This window comes from Chiloscyllium plagiosum, chromosome 10, assembly GCF_004010195.1.
Source record: "Chiloscyllium plagiosum isolate BGI_BamShark_2017 chromosome 10, ASM401019v2, whole genome shotgun sequence".
Lineage (NCBI taxonomy): Eukaryota > Metazoa > Chordata > Chondrichthyes > Orectolobiformes > Hemiscylliidae > Chiloscyllium > Chiloscyllium plagiosum.
The window spans coordinates 85,712,387-85,738,536 of record NC_057719.1 but is presented as its reverse complement, the minus strand read 5'-3'; the positions used below and the strand labels follow the sequence as shown (position 1 = coordinate 85,738,536).

The 26,150-nt window shown below is 42.9% G+C and overlaps 1 protein-coding gene across 2 annotated transcripts in view; it reads left to right on the top strand.

The window, feature by feature from the left end:
* LOC122553852 (intelectin-1-like) overlaps positions 1-26,150 on the top strand; it is a 35,506-nt gene that overhangs the window by 5,750 nt on the left and 3,606 nt on the right. Inside the window, exons 1-6 of one of the 2 annotated variants that reach the window (XM_043698264.1) lie at positions 12,463-12,549; positions 14,084-14,186; positions 15,476-15,628; positions 17,933-18,180; positions 22,007-22,165; positions 24,823-24,943. In XM_043698264.1, the coding sequence (XP_043554199.1) occupies positions 12,472-12,549; positions 14,084-14,186; positions 15,476-15,628; positions 17,933-18,180; positions 22,007-22,165; positions 24,823-24,943 (862 nt within the window). In that variant the 5' untranslated portion in view covers positions 12,463-12,471. Of the gene's footprint in view, positions 1-12,462; positions 12,550-14,083; positions 14,187-15,475; positions 15,629-17,932; positions 18,181-22,006; positions 22,166-24,822; positions 24,944-26,150 lie in introns of those variants that run through there. The other variant, XM_043698265.1, reaches the window with a different exon arrangement.

Below are 26,150 nucleotides of genomic sequence, written 5' to 3'. Positions count from 1 at the left end.
TACTCAGGAAAAAGAAATTCTCATTTCTGCCTTAAATAGGTAGCCCCTTATTTTTACATGGTGAACCCTAGTTCTAGATTCTCCAGCAAGAGGCAAGATCCTTTCCACATCAACTCTGTCAAAACGTCTCAGGATTTTGTACTTCTATTAAGATGCCTCTTCTTTTTGAAAACTCCAGTAGAGCCAAGTTATCCATACACAATCATTTCTTAGAAGACAACCCCATTTTTCCAGGTATAGGTGTATTAACCTTCTCTGAGCTGCTTCAAACACATTCATATCTTCTCTTAAACAATGAGATCTGTGCTTAGATGTGATCTCACCAGTGCCCTGGAAAACTGACACGTATATTCCCAATTTTTGCATCCAATTAACCTCGTAATAAATAATAACATTCTGCTAGCTTTCCTAATTACTTGCTGGACCTGCAGAATAAATGTTTGTGATTCTTGCACCAGGATACACCAATTCCTTGGCAACTCTGAAATCTCTCACCATTTGGATAATATCCTTGCTTTTTATTCTTAGTGCCAAAATTGACCCTTTCACATTTCCATGCTTTAAACTCCACGAGCCAGATCTCTGCCTACTCACTTAATCAATCCTATATCCTTTTCATAGCCTCCAATGTTCTCCTTACAACTAATTTTTCTACCTATTTTAGTAATCACGTCTTCAGTACCTCCTTCCAACTCTGATATATATTTTAGAAGGCTGAAGCCCTCAGAACACAGAGTGGGTTTAAAGTGGCCTACAGATTATCCATCTTGAAAAAACAATGAGCCAGATTTTCGGGGGAATTAGGCTCAGGTCTCAGTGGATTCAAGAAGATTAGCCAGGGCTCCCGGAGTATTAGAGAGGATTAGCATGGTGTCTCAGAGAATTCAAGAGGATTAGTCCTGGGTCCCTAGTGGATTTGAGGATTTGAGAAGATTAGGCTGATACCCAGAGGATTGAGAAGAATTGTGGTCCCAGATCACTTGTGAGGTTTTGCATGGCAGGTTTGGGGGTTTGGGTCTGGAATTCAGGGGGTTTGTTGGGTGGGGTGGGATTAGAATGGGGAACAAGTCTAATGGTGACGGTGGTGTAAGTGGGAGTGTGTGATTTAATTACAGTTGTCGTTTAATAGTTGCTGAGGTGTTAATCAACGTATTTAATAGTCTGACTTTTGTTGAGTAACTATTCTACTTGATTTCATCAGAACCATCTGATGTCTTTGATTTTTATGGAGACTTGCAGAGGGTTCTGTGGTAGGAAAACTGTCTGGAGAAAAGTTCAATTTCCTGGCAATTCCTGGCACAAGTGTTGGCCTCAGCATGGCACTACAGCATCCTCTAGTGTGGATGTCAAGTATGGCTTACATGGTGTAGTGGGTAAAAGTTACCTCAACACCATTTGTCAAAAGTAAGCTGCTGTGGAAGCTATCCAAGCAGATTCATAGTTTTAAAAAATGATCAGAATCACATAAGAAGACATGCATTGTAACATTTCAAAAGGCACATGAAGCATATTAAAATAATGTATGTTTAAATATCTAATAAGTCTAATTAATTGTGTCAGTCATTTATACTTCAACATTGTAAACGTTGGAAGAAACATTAAAAAGTGTGAAGATACATTTAAGATGTTGAACAATTTTTTAAAAAATGATTTTAAAAGTCTGATAAATTAAGTTTGAGAAAGGCTGTCAGGTTTGAGAGTCATTTTGGAATTGGGCCACCTCTCCTAACAGTGTGACTCTGAATGTTTGCAAAATTTCCTCATGCCAGGGTTCCATGCTTCTGCACACAGCAGCCCTCCAATGTCTTTTGAGCAAAAGCCTTCATTGCTAGGTGATTCATTCAAATGTTCAAAATATCAATTTCCTCTGTTTGAGACCGATGCTTGAGAGCACAAGAGACAGGAGCACAGAATGATCCAGAACAACTTAGAAATTCCTACATTGCTCACAGTTATGTCACCAATAAAGATCACCCACCTCCATCTTTGTAACATTCACAGACTTTACCACAACTCAGCTCAACTGCCACTTGGACCTTTGTTAGTGCATTCTCTCCCTCCACACTGTGCTACCCCAACATGTTTCTAGCTAGTCTTGCATCCTATCATCTATAAACTTGAGGCATTTCAAAGCTTCACTGCCCATGTTTTAACAAGCAGCAACTCTTGTTTCCCCTAACATACTAAACTAAATTGACTCCAGGTTAAACAAAGCCTTAATTTTAAAATTCGAGTTCTCCTCTCAGCACAGAGATGAGATTTTTGTCTGTGCTGTGTCTGTGTAGAAGCAGAGAGAACGGTTTCCCAGTGGTTGGTTCTGGGTGTAGAGGAGTGGTTCACCTTCTGGAGTGCTAGATAGAGAAGAGGGCAAGTAGGAGAGAGACATTTGATTTCTGAACAGCAGGTTTCAGTCACTGGACCCACCCTGACTGATTAACAGGCTCAGTGTCCTTTATTGTTTGACTGTTGACAAATTGTGAGGAGCCTGGTTGTATGGCCACACTATCAAAGAGAGGCCCTGAGATCTTCAAACAAAAAAATAACTTTACAGGGAGGGCACACAAACAGTGGTAGACATTTGGAACTTGCAGTGATTGGAATAAAGTCAAACAGGTGGACCTCATCGAATATGAATTCCCTGAATGGGGCTGTCAATCTGGTCCAATCAGGGAGCCCTAGCTGACAGAGATATACAGGAGTGTCAGAGATTCTGTTGACCCTGACAGCTGGCTCTGAGAAAGCTGGATCAGTGTCAAGGACTCTCCTTGTGTAAAGAAGGGGAGACTTGGTGACGAGAAACCAGCCTCTTTCGAGTTATTTCAGTGGTGATGAGCGTGGGATTAATGATGTAATCTTTCAAAAGCACCTGGATTTCAAACAGGCACTGGCTTTTTCATTGGAAAAGGTGGCAAGTGGAGCACAGGGATTGCAGGGTATTCCGATGGAAATGGACACCCTCAGCAGTCTGACTGAACCTGGGGAATACCACTTGAGTTAAAGGCAATGGCATAGCCTCACTTGGGACAACAGAGGGACTCCAGGCCAATTCACAGATAAACCCAAAAGCAAAACCAAGCCTTGGCCAAACAATTAACATTTGCTTCAGGATCTGAGCTAGCAAGCCATTGTAGTTGCTGCTGTAATGTGGACTTGAGGCAGCAAAATAGCCCCACTGGAACTAAATGGAGTGAGAAAACTCATAGGCCAGTATCCAGGAAAGTACACACCCTAGAAAGTCTGCCTATGTCTGGTTTGGAGCAATTAAATTGTTTAGCAACGTCCAACTAAGGACCCATCAAAATAAATCCACATTGGGGACTCCAACTCTTAAAATTGTACAAGACCATTGCACACATTTTGTGGAATCACACATTGCCCACTAGCATGCTCAGACTGTCTGGGATCACTTGGATCTGGGGCACAGTGTCATCACCCAAAATGATACTTTGATGTAAAGTTGATAATTGCTTTGAAGTTTCGATTTCATTTGAGTGCCCTGTAGGGGCAATTAGCTCCTGCTGAAAGAGTATCCTCACCTAAGCTTTGTCACTTTTAGCAGAGTCTAGACAGCATCGTTAAAGACTGCTAACCCCCTCTTTCTGAACCATGACTCAGTCGGGAGTTTTCTCACTTCTGGGTCTGTGCATTGTGACTTCAAGGTTATTTTCCAGGGATGGGAACTCAAAGCAAGCTTGGCCTTCCAATGTAGCACAGAGGCATTGCCACACACTCAAGGACTCCATCCATCAGATGAGATTAGGATGGTCTGCTCTCCCAGATGAATATAAGTGATCCCGTGTCACCGCTGAAGAGTTCTCTCAGGTGTGCTGACCAATAGTTGCCCAGCAATTGACACTGCCATGTGATTCTGTCATGACTGTGTTGCTGTTTATGGATCCTGGCTCTACGTGAACTGCAATTCATACCCAACGTCGATTGCCAAACTTCAGAAACACTTTTACAGACTGTAAATCATTTTAGAATGGCCCGAGGCTGTGAAAGTTGAGCTGTGAATCCAATTCTTTCTCTCTTTTGGAACCTATCCTGAAGACGCCTCGCAAAAAAATGTTAATAAACAAAATTTGACACCAAACAGTGTAAAAAGATACTGACTTCCAAACAAGAGTCATGTCGGACTTGAAGCATTAACACTGTTTGTCTTGCCCCACAGATGCTTCCAGACTTATTAAGTTTCTCCAGCACTTTTTGTTTTCATTTTTATATGAGAAAACTATGAGGACTAGTGAGGAAAGGCTTGATCACCGAGGTAGGTTTTAAGGAGTTATTTCAGTGGTGATGAGCGTGGGACTAATGATGTAATCTTGCAAAAGTGCCTGGATTTCAAACAGGCACTGGCTTTTTCATTGAAAAAGGTGGCAAGTGGAGCACAGGGATTGCAGGGTATTCCGATGGAAATGGACACCCCCAGCAGTCTGACTGAACCTGGGGAATACCACTTGAGTTAAAGGCAATGGCATAGCCTCATTTAGGACAACAGAGGGACTCCAGGCCAACGCACAGATAAACCCAAAAGCAAAACCAAGCCTTGGCCAAACAATTAACATTTGCTTCAGGATCTGAGCTAGCAAGCCAGAGGAGAGGAGAGAGGGGGAGGGGGAGGGGGGAGAGAGAGAGGGAGAGAGAGAGAGAGACTTGGGTTCATGTCACATGACAGGTGATCCCACTGCACGATAAACACACACACACACACTCAAAATTTAGCTAGTGAAAAATGCTTTCAAGGTGGGGGTGCCTTGAAACTTGAAAGTGAAGGATCAGGCCAGTCCCCCATATGCTCTCACCTCTGTTCCTTTTTATTAGCGACAAGAGTGCAGGATACGATAACAGGAGCAGTACCAGGCATATCTGAAGATGAGGTGCCAACCTGGCGAAGCCACCAAACAGGACTACTTGCATGCCAAACAACATTAGCAGCAAGTGATAGACAGGGCTAAGATGATCCCACAGCCAATCAATCAGATTTAATCTCTGCAGTTCTGTCCTATCTAGTCTTGAATGGTGGTGGATAATTAAACAACTCACTGGAGAAGGAGGAGTCTCCACAAATATTCCCATCCTCAATGATGGAAAAGTCCCACGTCAGTGCAAAGGATAAGGCTGAAGCATTTGCAGTGATCTTCAGCCAGAAGTGCTGAGTAGATTATCCATCTTGACGTCCTTCAGTGGTCTCCAGCATCACAGATACCAGTCTTCAGTCAATTCGATTCACTCCATGTGATATCGAGAAAGGATTGGAGACCCTGAATATTGCAAAGTCTATAGACCCTGAAAACATTACAGTGATAGGACTGAAGATTAGTGCTCCAGAACTAGCTTCTGCCTTAGCCAACCTGTTCCAGTATAGCTACAACACTGGCTTTTATCCAACAATGTGGAAAATTGTCCAGGTATGTCCTGTTTATAAAAAGCTGGACAAATCCAACCCAACCAATTACCATTCCCATCAGTCTACTCTTGATCATCAGTAAATTGATGCAATGGTGCTATCGATAGTGTCATCAGCAGTGCTATCAAGCAGCACCTGCTCAGCAATAACCTGCTCAGTGATGCCCAGTCTGGGTTCCATGAGGGCCACTCACCTCCTGACTTCATGACAGCCTTGGTTCAAACATTGACAAAAGAGCTGCATTTGACTGAGTGTGGCATCAAGGTGCCCTTGCAAAAGTGGAATCAACGTGCACCAGGAGACAAACTCTCTGGTCACTGGAGTCATACCTGATGTGTAGGAAGATTGTTGTGGTTGTTGGAGGTCAGTCATCTCAGTTCCAGGCTAACCCTGCAGTAGTTCCTCGAGGCCCAACCATCTTCAGTTGCTTCATCAATGACCACTCCTCCATCATAAGGTCAGAAGTGGGATGTTTGCACCATGTTTAGCACCATTGACGACTTCTCAGACACTGAAGCAGTCCATGTTCAAATGCAACAGGATCTATTCAATATCCAGCCTTCAGCTGACAAGTGGCAAGTAACATTCAGCTCACACAAATGCCGGTCTATGACCATTACCAATAGCAGAAAACCTAATCACCATTCCTTGACATTCAATGATGTTATTACTGCATCACTGAATCCCTCAGTATCATCATCATGGGGATTATCATTGACCAGGAACTCAGCTGGCCTCACCACATAAACACAGTGGCTACAAGAGCAGATCAGAGGCTCCATTATTGCAGTAACTCACCTCCTGACTCCCCAAAACCTGTACACCATCTGCAAGGCACAAGTCAGGCATCTAATGGAATACTTCCCACTCGCCTGGATGAGTGCAGCTCCAACAACACTCAAAAAGCTTGACACCATCCAGGAAAAAGTGATTTCCACTTGATGCCACTTGATTAGTACCACATCCACAAACATCCACTCTGTCTAGAACCAATGCTCAGTCACAGCAGTGTGTACTATCTCCAAAAGGCACTGCAGAAATTCACCAAAGATCCTCAGACAGCACCTTCCAAACCCAAGACCACTTGCATCTAGAAGGACAAGGGCAGCAGATACATGGGAACATCACCATCTTTAAGTTCTTGTCCAAGCCACTCACCGTCTTGGCTTGGGAATATATCAGCGTTCCTTCACTGTCACTGGGTCGACATCCTGGAATTCCCTCGCCAATGGCATTGTGGGTCCACCCACAGCAGGTGGACTGCTGCAGTTCAAGAAGGCAGCTCACTACCACCTTCTCAAGGGCAAGTGGGACAGGCAATAAATGTTGGCCCAGCCAGCACACCCACATCCCAGAAATTAGTAAGAGAAAGAGGCTAGGGCTGGGTAGCCCATTTATAACTCCTATAGAGAGAAAGGTGAAAGAGTTCACTGCAATGAATACAGAACAAACGTTGAGCAGAATGTCAAAGGAGAAAGTTTCCTGGCTCCTCACAGTTTGCCGTCAAGATTCATCGTGCAAAGTATACATCTTTTATGCTCTCAGTTTGCTAAGTATATTTGAGCTGAGCTTGGAACACAGTTCCTTGTACTGCTTAACTTCCCAATACTTGATATATCATCATTCCATGTTTGCCAAGGTAGAAAGTATGAGCAGGATGTCCAAGCACAGCTTGCCCCATGGTCTCATGTCCTCCTACTCCTCTTTGACCTCCACAGCCGGGGCCACAGGATAGTAACAAACAGCAGGATTCTCATCTAAATTTAGCGCAGGAAAATTGAGGTCAGTTTAGCCTGCTCACCAGGCTGACAGCCTTATAAACTTTCCATGTCGTTGGTCTATAACAGGAAAAGTAAGAAGAGATTTAGTGCATACTATTTAGAAACAAATATTACCGTGTTGTGAAATGATGTCTTTGTGCAAAACACCAATGACTTGGGAGTAAACATGATATTCGCATTGATTTTGAGTGCTCTGTGTAGGGACACTCACTACGAAAACAGCCAGCTACCATTTGGCAGTATCTGTTGTTGTAGCAATGTAGGGGACCTCCTAAACACTTTGCGAGACACTTTGAATCAAAATGTGGGATCTAGATTCTAAATTAAAACAGGAAAAGAGGATAATATTGTAAGTTAAACTGATACTGTTTCTGTTAATATCTAAGCAGGTGGTACTAACCTGAGGGTTAACAAATATAAATCCTTGTTCTCAGGTAACTTTGAGATCAGGAGCAGGGTTTGCCTCTCTGATACAATTGAACACATTCATCATCAGTCTGTTGCACACTGAATGCTAGAATCTGTTATACCCTCTGCCCTTAGCCTATTATGTCCCTGTTTCCTCTCGTCTCTGAACTCGGGCATTTAAACAGAGCAGTTAATTGAGGCTCCCATTCCCCAGCTATCTCTACAAGTATGAGAATTCACATGAATGCAATTCTGGTGGCTCTGGTTAACACTGCTGCCTGATAGTGTGAGGGACCTGGGCTTGATTCCAGCCTTGGGTGACTGTCGTTTGCCCAAAGCTTTTCCATCATCCAAAAAGCACTAGTCACAAGTATATTGAAATACTCTGCATTCTGTTTGAGTGAAGATGCAACACTCAAAAGCTCAACCCGCTCCAGGAGAAAGATACCCATTTGTTCAGTCCCGTATGGCTCCTCAGCACTCAATACCCTCCCAAACACAGTACAGTTGTAGGGGTGTGTACCATCTACAAGATGCACTGTAGCATCTCAACACAACTCTGCATCTTCGAAATTCCTCTACCATAGAGATGAACATGATCTTCAGACACATTCGAACACCATCACTTGCAAGTTCCCCTCAACACCACACTTTCCCGTTCACTGTTCCTTCAGTACTGCTAGTTCCGAGTCAGAAAACTCACTCCTCAACTGCACCCTGGGTTATTTATGCCACATCAACTACAGCATGAAGAAGGCAGCTCTCCACCAGTTCCTGGCACCTTCTTCTGCCACCGCAGATACTGCAAAACCTGCGCCCACACCTGCCCCCTCACCTCTGTCTGAGGCCCCAAAGAAGCCTTCCACATTTCACCTGCACATCCAACAATGTCATTTATTGTATCTGTTGCTGCTGATGCGGTCTCCTCTACATTGGGGAGACTGGATGCCTTCTCACAGAGTTCTTCAGGGAACATCTCTGGGACACCTGCACCAATCAATCCCACCGCCCCCTGGCCGAACATTTCAACTCCCCCTCCTACTCTGCCGAGGACATGCAGGTCCTGGGCCTCCTCTATCACCACTCCCTTACCATCTGACGCCTGGAGGAAGAATGCCTCATCTTCCGTCTCAGAAGCCTTCAACCCCAGGGCATCAATGTGGACTTCACCAGTTTCCTCATTTCCCCATCTCCACCTTACCCCAGTTCCAACCTACCAGCTCAGCACCGCCCTCATGGCCTGTCCTACCTGCCAATCTTCCTTCCCACCTATCCGCTCCACCTTCCTCTCTGACCTATCACTTTCATCCCCACCTCCATCCACCTATTGCACTCTCAGCTACCTTCTTCCCAGCCCCAGCACCCTCCCATTTATCTCTCTACCCCAAGGGTCCCAGCCTCATTCCTGATGAAGAGCTCCTTAAAGGTCGATTCTCCTGCTCCTTGGATGCTGCATGACCTGCTGTGCTTTTCCAGCACCACACACTTTCGACTCAGTTCTCCACCTGGCCCCCCCTTCCCCCACCCTCCATCAGTGACAGTTGAGGATAAGGAATAACTAATAAACAAGACAATCCCTGTCAGCGATGTATTCATCCCAGGAATGAATGAAAAGGAAATTAAATATGTGATTATGTGAAGAAAACCACTCAGAACAGGGTTTGTCCTTTATTCTTCAAGCAGATTTAGAAAGGTACAGACAATATTGTGCTTGGTAATTATCTGAAGTTATTATTGTTGAAGCTTTAATTTTAAACACCCATTTATAGTCACTCAAATTAGCCCTGCCTTTGGAATGCTTGTGACTATATACAATGAGAGTTTCTGAAAATCTGTATAAGAGCCTCACACATTTGTAACCTGATCATGTCATAATCAACTACATCGAGTTGACCCTTGCTTGAACTTACAGGCAGGGTTTACAAATTCTGTGGTCTGTGTTAATCAGCACACTCTCCCTCCTTAAATGTCATTTCATGGTACAAGAACAGTATTTATCATTTTCTTGGTAAGTATTGCAGGAGAACTGCTGTTGGACTTTACCTGATGTCAAAGCAATGATTCATTGGTGACCCCAATACTGGGGAAAGGGTGTGTTACACTATTGGGACTAATCTTCACTTTAACTGTGCTGAGGTCTGAGTCCTGCTGATGCATATAACTAAGCCAGTAGAGAGTGTTTGAATGAAATAGTGGGGAGATTTTTGGAGATGGTCATTGCCTGGCATTTCTGTAGAACAAATGTCACTTGCCACTGAGCAACCAAACCTGGATGTTGACCAGGTCTTGCGACATATGGACATGGGCTGCTTTAGTACAAGGAGCCAGGAATGATTCTGAATATCGTACATACATCAGTGAACTTACCCACTTCTCACCTCCTAATGAAGGGAAGATCATCAACAAAGCAGCTGGAGATGAATGGGCTTAGGACACTGCTCTGAGGCACTCTTGCAGAGATGGCCTGGAGCTGAGATCATTGATCTCCAAAAACACAACCATCTTCTAAAGGTGCTTTACTGCTCACAAATAGCACAGACAGGTCCATTATGTATTGCCCTGAAGTGAGTTTCTTGCTCAGTCCAGTTCAGAGGTCAATTAAGAAGCAATGTGTTTCAGTGAATCTGTAGACTCTCCTAAGACAGACTCGATAAGGATGGCAGATTTCTGTCACTGAAGAATATTAGTGATTCAGATACTAATTAATGACAATTAATTCCAGAATTTTTAAAAAAATTGAATTTGAATTTATCCATTTAAACTCATATTGCCCAGATCATTAGATTGGGATTTTGGATTATCCAACAACATTCCAACTGCACTACCCTCTCCCAAAACACCCAACAAATAGAGATTCAACAGATTGTTTTCTCAAGTTATCAATGATTTCAAGATTTTGTGTGCCTTACTCATTCAGAAAGTAAGAAGGCATGGGATACAGGGAAATTTGAATGCAGAATACAGGTTTAAAGGCAGGATTCTTGGCAGTATGGAGGAAAAGAGGGATCTTGGGGTCCATGTCCATCAATCCCTCAAAGTTGCCACCCAAGTTGATAGGGTTGTTAGGAAGGCAAACGGTGTGTTGGCTTTCATTAGCAGTGGGATTGAGTTTAAAAGCTGTGAGGTTATGGTGCAGCTGTATAGAGCCCTGGTTAGATGGCACTTGGAATATTGTGTTCAGTTCTGGTTGCTTCATTACAGGGAAGCTGTGGAAACTTTAGAGAGGAGAGGAGATTTACTGAGGGCATGTCTTATGAAGAAAGGTTGAGGAAATTAGGGCTTTTCTCATTGCAGTGAAGAAGGATGAGAGGTGACTTGATAGAGTATACAAGATGTTGAGAGGCATAGATAGAGTGGATAGCCAGAGACTTTTTCTCATGGCAGAAATGTCTACCACAAGGAGGCATAATTTTAAGGTAATTGGAGGAAAGTTCAGGAAAATGTCAGATGTAGGTTCTTTACACGGAGAGTGGTGAGTGCCTGGAATGCACTGTTGGCAGCCATAATAGAGTCAGACACATTAGGGACATTTAAGCGATTCTTGGAAAGGCACATGGAATCTAGTACAAGAAGGGTATGTAGGTTAGTCTGATCTTAGAGTAGGATAAAAGACTGGCACAACATCAAGGGCTGCAGGGCCTGTACTGTGCTGTATGGTTCTATGTTCTGTGTTCTTACTCTAACTATAGACACCTCTTACTGATCTGCCCTGAGGAAGATCTGGATCAGGGAAAGAATAGTTGGAACCCAGAATCACCAGTTCAGTTGTCAATATTTAAGTAGCTGGGAAGCTCTTATTCAACTATGTCCCTCAGCCCTTCAGCTGGTTGTTCTCGAATTCCTCAGACATGTCCCACTGCTTTAGAAATTTGAGTCACACTGATCTTGTGGTGGCATACAATTTTGTTATTTTCTTTCTCCCTGTACTCATGATCTCCCTGGACTATTTCAATAAAATGCAGGAGTGACTCCAATCCCTTATTGCTGATAGCCAATTATGATTTTACTTTGCTTTGTTATCTCATCAGTTGTACTTTAGACTTTATATACTTCAGCTGCAATTTGATGTCGCTATAACGGGATACCTGCAGCCCTCAACGTGCTGAAAAACAAATATGAAACTATTGATACAACTCAGCTCACATCTTGTTTTCCTTCCATTGCCTCCCATTAGCTAGGCAAAACCACAATTGTAAAATTCATACTTGATTCCAATCTTCTCCAAAGCCTTGCCTTTTTTTATATACCTGTGGCAGATTCCAACTGAGATCTCTATACTCCACTAACTCTGGCCTCTTGCACATCCCTCCATCATTAGCATCTGTGCTTTCAGATACTGAAGTCCTATGTTCTGAAGTTTCCTCCAGTGACCAAACCTTTTGACCACCTCATATAGTCTCAAACAATTCAATTTTAAATTTGTTTTTAACAATCCTATGAAGTGTCTTATATCTGACAGGTGATATATGAATTTAAATTGGCGACACTGTTATTGCCTTGCCCCTTGTAAGTGGCCAGCAGGATAGCCACCCAGGAAACATAATGCACCCATCTCCTCTCCTTCTTGAAGACTGTCCTGGAAATCTAGCTGTCTTCCCAAGCTCTGGTCTTTGATCTTTATTCCCTCCACTTTTTCTTCTGAAAAAGTTTCTGTGAAGTTCCTTGGGGCAGTTTTCTGTGATAAAGACTGTATACAAACACAGGATGTTGATATCATATTTTCGTCATTGTATTCAGTATCTAAATCAGGTCAAACAATATTCAGGTTTGGGTTACAGAGTTAAGAAACTGATCTCCCAGTGTCCTAGATATTGTTATTTCAGGAGATTACAATATCATTTTACATCAATCCATTTGTCAGCTTTCTATTGTTAGATGGTGACGGTGTTGGAGAATATAAGAGTCCCCCATATACGCCATGTAGATGCATTTGCTATCAAGCTGTTGAGACAGGTAAGGAGTTTTCAAAACCAGGCCTCCAGAAAGCAGGTCCCAGAATCAGATTGAACTCTGTGGGTCAATATCCATATTCATGTGTGAGCAATGGGCGGCACGGTGGCACAGTGGTTAGCACTGCTGCCTCACAGCGCCAGAGACCTGGGTTCAATTCCCGCCTCAGGCGACTGACTGTGTGGAGTTTGCACATTCTCCCCGTGTCTGCGTGGGTTTCCTCCAGGTGCTCCGGTTTCCTCCCACAGTCCAAAAATGTGCAGGTCAGGTGAATTGGCCATGCTAAATTGCCCGTAGTGTTGGGCGCAGGGGTAAATGTAGGGGAATGGGTCTGGGTGGGTTGCACTTCAGCGGGTCGGTGTGGACTTGTTGGGCCAAAGGGCCTGTTTCCACACTGTAAGTAATCTAATCTAATCAATATGTCATAAATAATGATATTTTGGAAAGGTGCTGCTTAATGTAATAATGGTGAAAGATTTGCTATTAACAATATGTTTACAGCTTAAGGTCCTCACTGTATTCAAGCAAGGTTTGATATGGAATTAAATGCAGAACTCAAAAGATTGCTGTTGAAGATGTGTTTCTTCACTATCAATCTCCTGAAAGTGACTCTTGCTCCTTTCATTTCATTGAATGATCTGAATTTCCTGGAATAGGTTGTGACTTTTTAACAAAGAGATGTTTTAGTTACAGCAGTGAACATCTCTGACATAAGTCTGGACTCTGGTTGGTCCTGGTTATAAATCTTGTCTAGACAGCATTGAAAACAGAAATTGCTGACTTTTCTTTGTTTTCTTTTTCTCTCTTATCCTAATGTTTATTTCCCTCTGTATTTCTTCTATACCTGATTTGACAGTGTTTTGTTTTATATGTTTGTTTTTGGGACATTTCTTGTCCATCCCTAACTGCTCTTGAGAAGGTGATATTGAACAGTGTGATTGAACTCCTACAGCCATAGTGCCGCTGGGAAAGGACTTCAAGGGTTTTTACTCATCAACAATAAAGGAACAATATTATAACTTCAGGTCAGGGTGATGAATGGCTCACAGGGGCTTTTCCAGTGGTGATCCTCCTATACCTCCTTCAAGATAGGCATTGTGTATCTGGCAGGTATTGTTGAAGGAGCTGTTGTTTTGCTTCATACTGCTGCCTCTATGCATTGCCAGTGCAGGGAGAGACTATTTAAGGTGGAAAATGAGGTGTCAATCAAGCAGGTTGCTTTCTCTTAGATGGTGTCAAGTTTCTTAAGTGTTTGAGCTGCATTCATTCAGACAAGCCAGATGTGTTCCATCACAGTCTCAAATTGTGCCTTAGATTATGGACAGGTATAGGGGTGATGGGAGGTGAGTTACTTGCTATAGTATTCCTAGTTTGACTTTGATGTTCAGAATTATCCATCAGCAATTTTCTACAATAAGGCAGGAACTGACTTCATTCATTCCAAAATGTAGAGTTAATTCATTAATACAATATTCAAAATGCCAGCTGAGGTAATGTACTTTCTCCTCCTCCCTTATCTTGTTAATGATGATCCCAGAATTATAGCCCCTCACAGAAAAGCTGTTGTGAAGAAATGAAGGTCATCCTTCTTCTATTCCTTGTTATTGCCAGCACTGCGCAATCCCCTACACATCATGAAGGTAAGTAATGAATTTGTTATGTTTTGGTCTTTCAGTTTGTGAATTTCAACTGGGATATGTAATGGGCGGGATTGTATAGATCAACTTGGATCCTGGTCTGTACCATTTGATGTGCAGCTTTTCCTGCTGCGCTTTTCCAGCAACACATTTTCAGCTCTGATCTCCAGCATCTGCAGTCCTCACTTTCTCCTGTACCATTTCATCCTTCCTCAGGGGGTTCCCTCATCCCCCAGGATTCATATCCCTTCCCCAGAAATTTCTGGAGCGACATCTCTTTATTGTTTGATGAAGAGGGTACTGACTGTCCACAGACTTTTTTTACTGGAGCATATGAGGTTGAGAGGTCACCTGATAAGTTTATAAAATAACGAGGGGTATAGATAGAATTGATGGTACGGTGTCTTTTTCCTAAGGTGGGGAATTACAAGACTAGCGGGCACATTTGTAAAGTGAGGGGAGAGAGATTTAGAAGAGACATAAGAGGCAAATCTTTTACACAGAGGATGATTTCAGTGTGGAGTGAACTTCCGAGGGAAGTGGAGGATGGAGATACAATTACAACATTTAAAAGGTATTTGGATGGATACATGAATAGAAAAGGTTTGGAGGGGTATAAGTCAGGAACAGGCTAGTGGGACTGATTTAGATTGGGATTATGCTGGGCATGGTGGGACTGAAGGATCTGTTTCTATGCAGTATGACACAGATGTATTATACAGGATTGTAATCAATTCAGCAATGTGCCCGAGGACAAGCAGTGTCTCTGAATTGCAATACAAGATAAATCTCTTCCTTTATTCCCTTTTCCTTTTATCATTCTGTGGCTTCATCATTTCTGTTGCTTCTCCCTTCTTATGTTCTCGCCCTCATGTTCTAAATCAGTCTCTGGCTCTGTTGTCTTCTACAGCGTAGATGCATCGATTTTCACTCTGTCCCACTGCATATGACGTTTGTCACAGTGTCTCTCCCTTTTCTTCCCACTTCCTGCATCTTTACCATCTCTTTGTCTCCATTGGTAATTCCTTCTTTTCCTCTTGTTTTCCTTTTCATCTCTGGGTCCTACCCTCTATTCATCTCTCCATAACTATCCAATGCCTCTTTTTAAAGGCTCTTTTACTCTCTGCATCATTCTTGTTTGCTGCTGTGCCTTCCTCCTAATTTCTGTCTCTTTCTGTATCCCTCTCATTCCTTACTCTGTCCCTTTCTCTGTGTCTCCATCTCTATGTAGCTATGTCTTTTTTGTGTCTTTCATCAGCAGTAATGCAAACTATATCTTTTCTTCGGTTAAGATGAAATCGGCATTGGAAACCATGACATTGCAATTGTTAATGTCATGGGTGACTTTGAAGTCAACGACAATGGCTGTCCAGATAAACACGATCACCACTATAATTTAACCAGGAGCTGCCTGGAACTCAAAGAGAAATACCACTTCACCAAAGGTAAACAATTTCAGCAAAAAGTACAATTGCCTCATTAAGCTAAGATATAGTCAGCATGGCTACGTTTCTATTTAGTGCCTTAGTGACAAGCAAAAAATAACCAGTCTTCTTGTGCCTGGTTACTCACCAGAAAAAGCACCAAGTAATGTGTAGGCTTTGTAACTCATACTGACTACTGGAAAAAGCGAACAAATGTATATTTATGCAGCACACTTCACACTTTCAAGATACCCCAATAGGTTTTATAGCCGGTGGAGAGTTCTTGAAGAGCACTCACTGTTATTACATGGATAAGTACTACAGCAAAGGTGCATTCAAAGTCCCATCAAACAGAACATGAGACGGGTGACCAGTTAATCAGTTTTCATTTTGGGTTGGTGGGCGAATGTTGGGTGGGACACTGTGGACTCTGCCCTCGTTCAAATAACATTATGGGGACTTGTTTTTGCGTCAATGAAAGCAAAGCAGAGTGAGGAAGTAAATACTTGTTACATGACAGAAAACATGTTAATACGTCAGACCACTCCTGTTCTCAACTGGACTTTGGAAACGGGAACACAATTCCTTAATATACAGATGGGAACACAATGAGTGTATAACGAAATCAGCAAAAGAGAGGAGGAGTGCAATAAAATCACAGGAAACCATTAATAAAACTGCTAAATAGCAAGGATGAAATTCATTGAGGTGGGATAGAGAAATTATTTTGAAAACCTGAAGATGGAACAGTTATGGCAAATGACCATTAACACAGAGAAATGTGAAGATATGAGTTTTGGTATGAAATATACAAGCAGTAACTGCACTTTAGAGAAAGGTAGAAGGTTATGGATTGCAGGGATCACAACTAGGCAAATTAATGATTTTTAAAATTCGCTTGTGGCATGTGGGCCAGCATGTATTCCCCATCTCTAGTTGCCCCATGAGAAGGTAGTGGTAATCTGTGTGCTTGAACGGCTGCAGAGCACGTGTTATCTGTAGACCCACAGTACAATTGGGATAGAGTTCCAGGATTTTGACCCAGCAACACTGAAGGATGGAGGGGAACTTGCAGGTGGAGGTGTTTCCTTGTCCTTCTAGATAGAAACATTTGTGGGCTTGGAAGGTACTGCTGAAGGACCCTTGGTGAATTTCTGCAATGCATACTGTAGATGGTATACACACTGCTAGTACTGAGTGTCAGTAGTGAAGGAAGTGGAAATTTGTGGAGGTGGTGCCAACTGAGTGGACTGCTTTGTATTGGATGGTGCCAATCTTCTTGAGTGTTGTTGGAGCAGCAACCATCCAGACAAGTATGGAATATTACATCACATTCCTGACTTGTGGGCAGGCTTTGGAGCTTCAGGCTTTAGAGCATTTCTCTAATGAGTACACAGTTGAATTTCTGACCAGTGGTAATACTCCCCCCACAAGAATGTTGATCATGAAGGATTCAGTGATAGTAACTGTATTGAATATGAAGGGCTGATGGTTGAATTGTCTCTTATTGGACATGTTCATTGTCAGGCATGAATGTTACTTACCATTTGTCAGTCCAAGCCTGTCCAGACCTTGTTGCAATAAAGCAGACAAGTGAAACTCTTCTGTAGTGATGCCATGATGGAGAACAGATAATGTTTGGACTTCCCCTTGATGTTGTGAAACTTAAATGCTAAAGATGTGTCAGGGAAATTAAGTCGGGCACTGTGTGTGATTTGTCCAAACCTTTCTTCAGATAAGTGGCAAACACCATCATGTTTCTTGCCAATGCAACAAGGTCAGAAAAATACCTCAACCTGACTCAATTGTGTGTGAATATTGGAACCCTCAATGAAGAAGCACAGAGTGGATGTTCTTGACTCCTCAGGCAAGTTGCAGAACCCAGTGTTGGGAGACAGAAATTTTGTGAGAACAGGAAAATATTAAGTAAATGAAGTTATTTTCCAGTTATTGGACTGAGACTTATTAATTCAGCTGGGTAGAAGGTTTCGAGAAAAGAAAATCAGGCAAGGACAATTACACGCCTACATCTAATTGTTACTTAGACTTATATCAATTGTGAAGTGATTCGAGACATTCTAGTCTATAGCACAAATGCAATCCTTTATTATGAGAGAGACTCTTTTTATAAGCCACTATTTTAACAGCAATTGACATTGTCATCTACATCCAGTTCTAGTTTTCCTTTCAGTGATTCAATACTTCGTTTATTTCACAGGGAAATCGCATCCAAAGTGTCCTTCCCATTATGATGTTAGGTCTAACCATCTAATGCTCTCAAAAGCTCATTCGACTGAATTGCATAATATTGTCCTCTTCATACAGATGGCGTCCATCTCTTCATAACCAGTAATGGTGAACTCTACCAGGCCTTCTGTGACATGACCACTGATGGAGGTGGTTGGACCCTAATTGCAAGTGTCCATGAGAACAACATACTTGGGAAATGCACCACTGGGGACCGCTGGTCCAGTCAGCAAGGGGGTAATGCCAGTTCTCCAGCAGGAGACAGGTCATGGTCCAATTTTGCGACATTTGGTTGTCCAGAAGGAGCGACAAGTGATGACCTGAAGGTGATGAGCTTTTGTGCAATCTCTTTATTTAAAACAATGCTTGTCATTGGCAGTGGCCTCATTTCATTTCTGCAGCGGGAATGGCAAGATTGGAAACCAGGGAGCTGTCAGGAAGGTAAATTCTCCATTTAAAAACTTACCAGAGTGCAGAGACTTCTGGGACTTATTTTCCGCCTACAGGTATATAGGTTGGATGCTTGGCAAAGAATAGGGAGAGAGAGTAATTGAACACATGGCTACAGGGATGATGCAGGAGGGAGGGATTCAGATACCTGGATAATTGGGGCTCATTCTGGGGTAGGTAGAACCTCTACAAATGGGATGGTCTACACCTGAACCAGAGGAGTACCAATACCCTGGTGGAGGGGTGGATTTGCTAATGATCTTTGGGAGCATTTAAATGAATTCAGCAGGGGCATGGGAACATGAGTTGCAGCTCCAGTGTACAGGAGGTTGAGGGTAGTGAGGTCAGGAATAAGGTTTCAAGTTTGCAGGAGTGCCCTGCCGGCAGGAAGGTAGTTTCAAGTATATCAACTTCAACGCCAGGAGCATCCGGAATAAGGTGGATGAACTTGCAGCATGGGTTGGTACCTGGGACTTTGATGTTGTGGCTATTTCGGAGACATGGATAGAGGAGGGACAGGACTGGTTGTTGCAAGTTCCAGGGTTTTGATATTTCAGTTAGATCAGGGAAGGTGGTAAAAGAGGGGGAGGGGTGACATTGTTAATCAAGGACAGTATTACAGTTGCAGAAAGGATGTTTGATGAGGACTTGTCTACTGAGGTAGAATGAGTTGAGGTTAGAAACAAGAAAGGAGAGGTCACCCTGTTGGGAGTTTTCCACAGGCCTCCAAATAGTTTCAGAGATGTAGAGGAAAGGATTGCAAAGGTGATTCTGGATAGGAGCAAGAGTAACAGTGCAGTTGTTATGGGGTCTTTAGGTTTCCAAATATTGACTGGAAATTTGATAGTTTGAGTACTTTAGATGGGTCAGTTTTTATCCAATGTGTGCAGGATGGTTTCTTTACACAGTATGTAGACAGGCCAACAAGAGGTGAGGCCACATTGGATTTGGTACTGGGTAATGAACCAGGCCAGGTGTTAGATTTGAAGATAGGGGAGCACTTTGGTGAAAGTGACCACAATTCGGTTATGTTTACTTAAGCAATGTAAAGGGATAGGTATATACCGCAGGGCAAGAATTATAGCTGGGTCAAAGGAAATTATGATGCAATTTGGTGAGATTTAGGATGCATAGGATAGGGAAAGAAAATGTAGGGGATGGGCAAAGTTGAAATGTGGAGCTTGATCAAGGAGCAGCTGCTGTATGTCCTTGATAAGTATGTACATGTCAGGTGGGGAGGAAGTGATTGAGTGAGGGAACTGTGGTTTACTAAAGATGTTGAAGCTTTTGTCAAGAGGAAGAAGGGGGCTTATATAAAGATGAGATGTGAAGGGCACTTGAGAGTTACAAATTAGCCAGGAAGGATCTAAAGAGAGAGCTAAGAAGAGCCAGGAGGGGACATGTGAAGTCTTTGGCAGGTAGGATCAAGGAAAACCTGAAAGCTTTCTATAGGTATGTCAGGAATAAAAGAAGTCAGGAATAAGATTATGGCCAGTCAAGGACAGTAGTGGGAAGTAGTGCATGGAGTGCGAAGAGATAGGAAGGGTGCTAAATGAGCAGTATTCACACAGGATAAAAAAATAGATTTTTAGATTACATTACAGAGTGGAAACAGGCCCTTCGGCCCAACAAGTCCACACCGACCCGCCGAAGCGAACCCACCCATACCCCTACATTTACCCCTTACCTAACACTACGGGCAATTTAGCATGGCCAATTCACCTGGCCCTGCACATCTTTGGACTGTGGGAGGAAACCGGAGCACCCGGAGGAAACCCACGCAGACACGGGGAGAACGTGCAAACTCCACACAGTCAGTCGCCTGAGGCGGGAATTGACCCCGGGTCTCTGGCGCTGCGAGGCAACAGTGCTAACCACTGTGCCACCGTGCCGCCCACAATGCTGTCAAGGAGAATGCTGTCAAGGAGAATACTGAGATACAGACTATCAGACTAGATAGGATTGAGGTTCATAAGGAGGAGGTGTTAATAGTTCTGGAAAGTGTGAAAACAGGTAAATCCCCTGGGCTGGATGGGATTTATCCTAGGCTTCTCGGGAAGCTAGGTGAGAGATTGCAGACCCTTTGGCTTTCATCTTGATGTCATCATTGTCTACAGGAATAGTGCCAGAAGACTGGAAGATAACAAATGTTGTCCCCTTGTTCAAGAAGGGGAGTAGAGATGACCCTGGTAATTATAGACCAGAGAGCCTTACTCCTGTTGTGGGCAAAGTTTTGGAAAGAATGATAAGAGATAGAATTTATAATGATCTAGAAAGGAATAATTAGATTAGGAATAGTCAGCATGGTTTTGTGAAGGGTAGGTCATGCCTCACAAACCTTACTGAGTTCTTTGAGAAGATGACAAAACAGGTGGATGAGGGTAAAGCCATTGTTGTGGTGTATATGGATTTCAGGAAAGCGTGAGATAAGGTTCCCCACGGTAGGCTATTGCAGAAAATACATAGGAATGGGATTGTGGTCGGCTTAGCCATTTGGATTAGAAATTGGCTAACTGTAAGAAGACAGAAGGTGGTGGTTGATGGGAACTGTTCATCCTGGAGTTCAGTTACTAGTGGGGTACTGCAAGGATCTGTTTTGGGGTCGCTGCTGTTTGTCATTTTTATAAATGACCTGAATAAGGGAGTAGGAAGATGGCTTTGTAAATTTGTAGATGACATTAAAGTCGGTGGAGTTGAGGACTGTGCGGAAGGATGTTGTAGGTTACAAGAGAGACATAGATAAGCTGCAGAGTGTGGCTGAGAGGTAGAAAATGGAGTTTCATGTGGAAAAGGTGATTTACTTTGGAAAGAGTAACATGAATGCAGAGTACAGGGCGCATGGTAAGATTCTTGGTAGCGTGGATGAGCAGAGAGATCTTGATATCCATGTATATAGATCCCTGAAAATTGCCACCCAGATTGATAGGGTTGTAAAGAAGGTGTAGGGTACATTAGCTTTTATTGCTCAAGGGATTGAATTTTGGAGCCATGAGGTCATGATGCAGCTGTACAAAACTCAGTTGCGGCCTCACTTGGTGTATTGCGTACAGGTCTGGTCATTGAATTATAGGAAGGATGTGGAAGCTTTGGAAAGGGTTCAGAGGAGATTTTCCTAGATGTTGCCTGGTATGGAGGGAAGGTCTTATGAGGAGAGGCTGAGGGACCTGAAGCTGTTTTTGTTAGAGAGAAGTTAAGAGCTGACTTAATCGAGGCATACAAAATGATCAGAGGATTAGATAGGGTGGACAGTGAAAGCCTTTTTTCTTTGGATGCTGATGGCTAGCATGAGGGTACATAGCTTTAAGTTGAGGGGACAGATGTCAGAAGTCAGTGGTTTGCACTTCAGACCACAAAGTATCGTTTGAACTGCCAATCAATTTTACAGCCCTATGAATGAAGAGGTTGTGGCATTTTTCATTTGAATGTTGATTTGGTTAGTTGGCTGCCCCCAAGGAAGAGAAAATGTGTTTCTATGTCTCTATGAGATGACATTGGTGGGGAGTAACACCAGGCTACAGGCCAATTTGCATATTATATAATATCGCTGCAATTAAATTTCCTTATTCTGTAACACTGGGCTAGAACTTATCTGAAGAAGAATGAGTCTCCCACATTAATTAATGAGGTTGTCCTCTGTGGTTTTGTGATGCTGGTGAACTCTACTCGCTGCTGCACTGACAATCTGTGATTATTTCTGATCAGAACCCAGGTTACTATGACATAAAGGCCTCAGATATATCAATTTGGCACGTACCCAATGACACACCGCTAAGCAGCTGGAAAGATGCAGCAATCCTCCGCTATCACACCGAAACCAACTTTCTACAGCAGTACGGAGGAAACTTGTATCAGCTGTTCCATGTGAGTATCTCAGCAGTGACCGCATTTCATAGAATCCCCACAGTGTGAAAGCAGGCCATTTGGCCGATCGAGTCCACACTGATCCTTCGAAGAACATCCCTCACAGACCCACATCCCCTACTCTATCCCTGCATATCCCGGGGCTAATCCACTTAACCTACACACCCCTGAATACTACAGATGGTTTAGCATTGCCAATTCACCTAACCTGCAATTCTACGAACTGTGGGAGGAAACTGGAGCACTAGGAGGAACCCCACGCAGGCACAGGGAGAATGTGCAAATTCCACACAGTCACCCGAGGGTGGAATTGGCGTGGTAATTAAACATAATTGGTTATTTCACTCTTCCACAAGTATTTGATGTGTTTAAGGATTGTAACCTGGGACAACATTATGAAAACAGCTGAACATGGGTTTAATTGGACACTCTAAACAATTTAATAAGTGAGTCTTCTTCTCTCTTTCTCCTTCAGCTCCTGCTCATGGTAATCTGATGTAAAATCACTGAAAATCATCTCTTTAAATAAACCAAACTAATTCATTTAATTTACCTCCCTTGACAGTCAGTTTTATAATAAACTGAAAATTCTGCTCTTAAAATTCTCATGCCTACAGACATTAATTTGTCAAAAATGTTTAATTTACTAAAATACTGACTCGTAATGGCTGTGAGCCTAAAAAAGCGAGGATAGTTTTGAACAGAGTCCAATAATGTACATAATTGACAGAATCTCACAATGTCGACTTCAGGGCAGTGGTGGTGATGACAAGGTTAATTTTGTGTTTTTCTTCAATGGGCATGTCTGCAAACATAAGTCAGGCAATTTTTAATAGAGACTATCTCCACCTCTCAAATGTACTGAGAAGTACTACTGAGTCATTCTCAGTAATGACTGTACTCAGTCATTATGTTCCTCTGACCCTCTCAGGAGCACACTCCAGGAGTTATGACTGGACACTGTGCTCCCATCTGCCTATCTCACTAATCAACCTGAGTATCAGGTTAACAAGGAATAGTGATAAATTTAAGTTTTAAAAAGGATTTGCATGTCTATGATTCTTTTCATAACATCGGAATGTTCCAAAATGTTTTACTACCAATTACATTTTTGACGTTTACTCAGTGAGATAATGGGGAAAATGGTGAACAATGTTAACTGACCTTTTCCCTGGGTTAACTGCAATATAGGAGGGAGTGAGGCCTGCAGATGCTGGAGAGACAGAACAACTCCCCCTCCCACGACCCCAAGGACATGCAGGTCCTGGCCCTACTGCACTGCAAAACCAAACCCACCCACCGCCTCATCCTCCATCTAGGGATCCTCCAATCACACGGCATCAACATCCATTTCACCAGTTTCCTCATCTCCCCTCCCCCACCTCACTCCAGATCCAACCCTCTAACTTATCTCCACCTTCTTGAACTGTCTTACCTGCTCATCTTCCTTCACACCTATCCGCTCCACCTTCCCCACCGACTGATCTCAATTACCTCCCACCTGCATCTACCTATCGTCTTCCCAGCTACCTTACACCCAGCCCCACACCAACTCCCCTTATTTATCTCTCAGCCCCCTTCCTCCCCTCGCCCACCACATTCCTGACAAAGGGCTCATTCCCGAAACATCAACTCTCCTGCTCCTCAGACACTGCCTGACCTGCTGTGCTTTTCCAGTACCACACTTTTCAACTTTAACTGTCGAATGCAGGGACTTAAATAAATACTGTATTCTAATGTTAATGGACATTGTCTTCAAAAGTGATTAGCTGACACCCAACACAACGTTTAAAAAGAACACATAGAAGGGGAATGAGCAAATTGCCCCCAAAAAGCACTCAAAACTGCATGGGTTAGATTTCAGTTCACGGTTCTAACAAAAACATTTGTGTAACCAAAAACTTAAAATGTTGAAAAATTAAAGAATCCTGAAAGTTGTGTTATTCCCCATCCCCACAAACCCCACCTGTCCTTAATTTTCCCACAGACAATAAATTGGTTTTATACTAAATTGTTTTGTGGATAGGAACCACAGCCACAGTGAGAAACCACAAGGGGATACAGGATGAACTACTTTGTTTGAGAACTTTAGGAATAAATGTTGATGAGGACACTGTTGTGTCTATCCTGCTTTTGTTTCAATTGAATCATGGAGGGAGGTGGGGCCATGGTGTANNATAGGGGAGTGGGGTTGGGTAGGGGGAAGGTAACTGGGAAGGCGATAGGTAGATGCAAGTGTGAGGTCTGTATTCCCCTGAATTGCTGAGAATGTTTTGTTTTCGAAACAAAATCTAGCAAAAGATGTCCTTCAAACAATTTGACATCCTCTCTCAATGTGACCAAACCTCTGTACTACATTGAAATGGCATTATAAGTGGCCAAGCCCCGACAACGGAACTTGGTCCAATCACCTTCTGACTCACAGACACCAAATTGCCATTGGACCAAGTTGATAATCAGGAGAGAATGGGGGATTCATTAGAAAAAGCAGTAATATCTTCATGGAGGATGTGAAATTGCAAAGGATTGTGTAGGAAGATGATGCTTGTGGAGCATAGAACTGCAAGGTGAGGAAGAATTGTGGGAGAAATGGGCAAAACAAGAGGAAGGGTCACATAAAAGCAAGATATCAAGTAGAACAATGCATTCAATTTCAGCAATACCCTGTTGAATACAACAAAGGGAAATGTCCAGATGATAACGGGCCCTTAAGTCACATCACTTATGACTTCGGCAGTGATGAGAAGATACAGCAATTGTATGGGCCTTTGAGTCGCAGTAAGTGCAATTCTTTATTTATTCTATTCTAGCAACAAAACCTTCATTGGTTACCAAAAGCTTAGTGCAACATTTGAAAAACAAAACAGAGAGCTTGGACTTTGGAGCCTGTTATGCCCAAAACAAGAAGCAGCTGCAAACTCCAAGTGCAAGTCATAGATGTTCAGATTGTGTGGGAGTCCTGATCTCTTGGATGTAGGTTTGCTCGCTGAGCTGGAAGGTTCGTTTTCAGACGTTTCATCACAACACTAGGTAACATCTTCAGTGAGCCTTCACATGAAGCATTGATGATGTAACCGGCTTTCTATTTATATGTTTGGGTTTCCTTGGGTTGGTAGTGTCATTCCCTGTGGTGACTTTATTTCCTGTGGTGATGACATTGCCTGTTCTTTTTCTCAGGAGATGGTAAATGGGATCCAAGTCAATGTGTTTGTTGATAGAGTTCCGGTTGGAAAGCCATGCTTCTAGGAATTCTCTTACGTGTCTCTGTTTGGCTTGTCCTAGGATGGATGTGTTGTCCCAGTCGAAGTGGTGTCCTTCCTCATCCGTATGTAAGGATACTAGTGAGAGTGGATCATGTTATTTTGTGGCTAGTTGATGTTCATATATCCTGGTGGCTAGTTTTCTGCCTGTTTGTTCAATGTCGTGTTTGTTACAGTTCTTGCAAGTTATTTTTTAATTATGATCTCATTGAATGGCTAAACAGACTAAAGGATAATTCCTGTTCCTGTGCTAATTTTTTCAAATCACGATGTCATGATACAAGAACCGACAATGCATCGCTCGCTTTTTGTCAGGGCCACTCAGCTCTAGACTCATTATTAACTTCAGTTCAGAAGAGGTGAGGTGAGATTGCAACAGGGGAGGTGAGAATGCAACCACCCAGACTGCATATGAGCAAAATAGACAATAGACAATAGGTGCTGGAGTAGGCCATTCAGCCCTTCGAGCCTGCACCACCATTTAATATAATCATGGCTGATCATTCCTAATCAGTATCCTGTTCCTGCCTTATCTCCATAACCCTTGATTCCACTATCTTTGAGAGCTCTATCCAACTCCTTCTTAAATGAATCCAGAGAGTGGGCCTCCACTGCCCTTTGGGGCAGAGCATTCCACACAGCCACCACTCTCTGGGTGAAGAGGTTTCTCCTGAGCTCTGTCCTAAATGGTCTACCCCGTATTTTTAAGCTGTGTCCTCTAGTTC